The 5,302-nt window shown below is 49.2% G+C and overlaps 1 protein-coding gene across 1 annotated transcript; it reads right to left on the bottom strand.

Moving 5' to 3' along the window:
• Positions 1 to 1,117: 1,117 nt before the first annotated feature.
• Positions 1,118 to 3,767, bottom strand: FITM2 (fat storage inducing transmembrane protein 2). Its single transcript, XM_019509841.1, has 2 exons — positions 3,613 to 3,767; positions 1,118 to 2,993 (listed from the first exon to the last, which is right to left on the bottom strand). Exons 1-2 carry the CDS (start codon positions 3,765 to 3,767, stop codon positions 2,378 to 2,380), a joined length of 771 nt encoding a protein of 256 aa, XP_019365386.1. The 3' UTR covers positions 1,118 to 2,377.
• Positions 3,768 to 5,302: the final 1,535 nt, after the last annotated feature.

Genomic DNA, 5,302 nt, shown 5'->3' with positions numbered 1-5,302 from the left:
TAGACAGGAAAGTTGCCAGGAATAACCTAGGATGGGAATCTAAACCTGATTTAGTAAATCTGATGTAAAGCATCATTTCCATACAGAGCAACTCATTCAGTTTAGCTGAAATCTAATGAGAGCAGGTTTAAAATTACACCAAAATACCAGTGTTCACCTTAAATTAGATCTGAACTAATTTCACTATATCAGTTTAAACCCCAGCATAATTTTAACTGGCATAGCCTTCCCATGAAGACAATCCCCAGGCACAGCGGTATAAACGTAATGGTGATCTGACACCAAAACAAAGGCTGTTTACAGACATGAAAAAAAAACTAAATAAAACAGCACTTCACTTTCAGCTCCGCACACCCCCATGCCAAGCATGCCCAGAAGAGGCACAGCATCAGTTTGACCCGGCTTGCCCAATGTCTGTATAGATCATGAGCTTCAGCAGGGCTTTTTGGGGCTTTTATCTAATAGCCGATTCAATCAGCTATTAGATAAAAATGCCAAAAAGTCCTGATGAAGCGTGTGATCGATACAGTCACTGGGCGAGCTGGGTCAAACTGATACAATTCCTCTTCTGGTAAAGCACTGTTCTGGGTTTTTTCACGTCTGTCAGCAGCCAAAATAAAGTCAAAATACAAATCTGTATTTTACACCTATTTACAGGGATCTCATGAGACAGCCTGATTCTCAAGTCTGTACCTTCTTGGAGTAGCGGAGTACTTTTAGTTACTAATGAAATCAATAGGAATTCAGCAATTCACAGGAACAGGTCCCAAATGAGATATTAAGTTTTTAAGTGTTTGTGGACCTGCCCCTCTCTCTGGCCAGGAAATTGAAATGGCAATATGATATATACCCAGATTAGGTTATGGATCACCTTGTTCTAAAAGGCAGCAAAACAATTCACTCAGAATTGAGGTTTGAAGAAAATTTAGGTTCATCATCATACTACCACAAATATCTAAATTTTAGCTGAAACAAGCACTGTTCGGTAGCATGTTGGACATGCTATTACAGATGAAAAATTGATTTTGATTTGTTTGTTCCTTACACAAGCCTTTCATAAAACAATTAAAAGTACTGGTTAAAAATACCCTTAGTGTCCAACTCAATGTATATCTGCGCTTTCTATAATGTAATTGGGTTTTACTAGCCACAGTTTTTGCCACATAAGCAACAGACAACATTTAACATGCATTCAAAATGAAACAGCTTACTGATACTGATAGGACATGAATAAATGTCTGTATGCATATTGCTATAATAACCTTGGGAAAAAAAAAACAATCCTGTGCTCTATATAATTCTCAAGAACAATAAAATACTAATTCAAATCAGTGCAAAATCAGTTAACATGCTTGTTACCTGACCTTCAGAATTTCATTGCACTTCCAAAAAGAACACATAAAACAGTATTTCAGTTGCAAGTACAGAAGGTGAACATGTAATAAATGTATAAAATTGCCCCCAAACTTTTGTACAAGAAATGAAGTAATTTAAGACATTAACAGTACCTGAAGGAGCTCTCTCATTATGGCTTTTCAGTTTTTTAAATTAGTGTCATGAATAAAGAGCAAAAAAGCCACCATTATTTAAGGACAGAATAAGCTATCTAATGAGATAAAACTCATTTTGGGCCCTTCATTTTAAAAGGTTGGCAGGAAACAGAAAATTTACATTTGAGATCTAGTGTAAGACATCGGGCCACAAAAACAAAAATTACTCTCTAGCAGCAAGGGCTGGTAAGAATTTATGGAGATTGTAAAGATTGTAACACTTGAGAACACAGGTGCTGCAGTTTTGCAATGAAGCTGCATTCTCCTTGTTAAAGTATTCTTGCCAACTACACGTTTGTTGCAATAGTTAGCAGCTTTGCACTGCCTCTGGCACAACTGGAAAGATTACAAGTGAAGAGTTAAAAAAAAAAGTCAGCAATTAAAGTTAGCTTGAGATTTGGACCTTGTTAAAATCTTCTGTCTTAAAAAAAAAAAAAAAATGGAGGGAGGGAGGGAGGGAGGGAAAAGGAGCTGCCTGTCAATCTTTAATTTTCCCTCTGTTTCTCCACAGAACAGGTACAGCAAAGGTAGCAGCCACGTAAGCTTCCCCCCACCACATCTTGCCAATACACTTGATTATCCTGGTGGAACACTGAAGAAGGGCAATCTGTGGCTGACTGCTTTGCCAAGATCACCAATTACCTGGTCAGTTAATCCTATTCCTGGGTGGCAGTCTGTGACACCAGGAACTGGACTGTAACAATCTGGGGACCATCAAACTAAGATATGTTTTTTTAATTTCCCTCCCCTTAATACGTTCCTTCCTATTAAAAAAAAATCATAGCCAATCCTGTATTTAAAACAAAATAGGAAACAGAATTTTTTTTTTATCTGCTATAACTCGACTTCTTTGAACTCAAGCAAGTATTCTGGGGAGGGAGCCCAGGAGAGAAAGGTTTCAAGTACCAGAATCTGTATGTCCCATACCAAGCCGACAGGCCCACTAGAGTGCCAAACAGTTTGTGGGAGAAGTCATGGAAATATACAGCAGTGCTCAAAAACATCAAGACCCAAATAGTGACCAGAAAGCTCAAGGCAACGAAGAGGGCATTGACCACACCATGCAATCTAGAGCTCCAGTCTGTGTTCAGGACTTCCAGCACAGCCATCTCCTCCACAATCATTAGGGCACAGTATGTTAGGAGGAAGGAATGGCCCGAGATGTCGAAGCCATGCCAGAAGCCACCGGCCTGGTGGCAACGATGCTTGTTCTGGTGCTCCTGATACAGCACATCTAGTGCTGAGGACTTGTAGCAGCTGCCAGTGAAATTCTCAATGTACATGAAGAACTGTGTGCAGACATACCAGACAGCAGTACCCACCAGCAGGGTACTGAGGCGCCGCAGCACATCCTGCATGTTCCGGGTGAGGCAATAGTTGGTGACTCCGATGAAGGGAAGCAACAGCCCAAATGTCCAGGCCCAGGCGAGTTTCACAAAGTAGCTGCCAGAACAAAGCCAAGAGGAACTCATATAAATGGATTAAACTTTCAGGCTGACTGGGGGCAAGCATGAACGGGAGAGGATTTTAACGACTTCATCTGACCCCAGTGCTCTTCCCTGCCCAGGGCAGGGGGTCAGACTCAATGATCTACTGAGATCTTTTCCAACCCTAAAAATCTATGAAATCTATGACTTCATTCAGAGAGCCACCATGGGCAGACACCCATCTGTCAGCTCACACTCAGGATGCCCAAGAGCCCTTCACACCAAGTCCTGCCCCTATTCCCCATTGCTGTGAACCCTGCCGCCCTCCTGCCTGCGTCTCGCCTTTAACGTGGGCCCTGTGTCGAGCCTCCCACAGCCCTGCAGTGCGCCTCCTGGGCTCGGCCTTTCCTACCCATTCCCTTCGCTACAGCAAAAGTGCTCCCTCGCGCGCCCCCATCGCTGCAAGGACCTTTCCTCCGGCCCCGAGAAACGCCGCCATGCCCTGCTCATGCCCGCACGGCTGCGGTGCAGACCGCGTCTCGGGCACCGCCTCGCCCCTCTGTGCCACCCGGGCACCCCGCGGGCAGGGGTATGACAGACCCCACCCCCAGGGAACAGGCCCCGCCGCGCCTCACACGTTGAGCAGGTTGCGCTTGAGGCTGAGGTAGGAAGGCGGCGGCAGCCCCAGCGCGCGGGCGGCAGAGCCGAGCAGCAGCAGCAGGAGCAGCAGCCAGGGCAGCCCCCGCCGCGCCGCCCGCAGCAACCCAGCGCTGCGCTCCAGCCCTGCCATCCCGCAGCTGCCGCGCACGCTGTCACAACGCCTGCGTCACGGCGCACGACGCCCCGCCCCCCACCGCCGGCCCGCGGGCGCCATCTTGCGGCGGACCGACCCGCCAGGCGCATGCGCCAGGGCTCGGGTCTGGGAGGGCTGGGTCAGCCCCCCACCCCCTCGTTGCCTTGGCGGCGGGGCGGGGCGGGGACTGGGCGCGGCTATCTGCCGGGCGCGGGAGAGGGGTGTAGTTGTGTGTTGCTGGCTGGGGCGCGGGGTGCGTTAGAACAGGGCTTCGCAGTGCACGGAGATGTCTATCCTTGCGCACGCCATTTTGGCATGCGTTGCCCCGCTTCTTTTCAGGGTTTTGGGGGTTTGCTACCGGAAAATCCCCCATGCTGCAAATTAGCAACACTGCGCACAATTTAATGTGCGACACGCATGGTTTGTAGTTCAGCAAAGAGGTTTGCATACGGTTACCGTACGTCCAGGTTTCCCCAAACACGTCCTCTTTTTGGGGTCCTTGCACCTCAGTCCAGGCGCTTTTTAAAAATATCAACAAATGTCTGAGATTTTGATCTGTTCATCATTGAAGTTTTTCCCATCACTTCACGGCTAGCCCTAGCAAGGAGCTGCTTGGGGCTGGGGGAGTGGGCGGAGGGCAACTGAAGGCAGGGTGCATATTCATAGATTTCATAGGCATTAGGGGCTGGAAGGGATTTCATGAGATCAGTGGGTCTGGCCCCCCTGCCATAGGCAGGAAGTCAGCTGGGATCAAGTGACCCCAGCAAGAAATAAATCCAGCTGTTTTTTGAAGGAGAACAGAGTAGGTGCTTGCACCATCTCTGGGGGGAGTTTGTCCCAGACCCTGGACACGCACCATAAAGAATTTTTTCGTGTATCCAGTCTAAATCGGCCTTCCTGGAGTTTATGGCCATTAGACCTTGTTATCCCTTGGGGGGCTCTAGGGACCAGCTGTTCTCCCAGGTCCTGATGTACCCCTCTTATGAAGTTGTAGGCTGCCACCAAGTCCCCCCTGAGCCTTCTCTTCTCCACACTGAAGAGTCCCAAGTCCCTCAGCCTTCCCTCCAGGCCTTGGATCATATGAGTGGGTCTCCTCTGGACTCTGTCAAGCACTATGCACCTGGCCGGCATGCAGCCGGGCAGGGTGCTGCGAGCAGCCCCGGCAGCTGGATGCAGATAGGTCTGTGGGGGGCAGAGGCTGGAGGGCCAGGGCTTGGGGACTATCTGTGTGTGTGGAAGAAATGGGTGTGTGAGGGGGAACCGATGGGTGCCAGCACTGGGGAAGCTGTCCAGGTGCTGGGGCTGCAGCAGGGCGAAGGAGGCGTTGGGGGAGGCATGCTTGCCCCTCCAGCACAAGAAGGTGGCAGGGAGGGGGTGGGACCGGGAAGGCCCCTTGGGGCCATCAGGGAGCTGTGTGGCCAGGCCAATGGCCCTGGGGTGGGTGACTGTGCTCGCAGGAATGGGGCAGCTGGGAGATGCTACAGGGCTGGCGGGAGTAGGGGAGTGTGGGTCAGGAGTGAGGGGCACTGGCA

Source organism: Gavialis gangeticus, unplaced genomic scaffold (assembly GCF_001723915.1).
Source record: "Gavialis gangeticus isolate Ggan-Ray unplaced genomic scaffold, GavGan_comp1, whole genome shotgun sequence".
Classification (NCBI taxonomy): Eukaryota; Metazoa; Chordata; order Crocodylia; family Gavialidae; genus Gavialis; species Gavialis gangeticus.
Note: the sequence above shows the minus strand (reverse complement) of the source record. Positions and strands in the feature narration are given on the sequence as shown.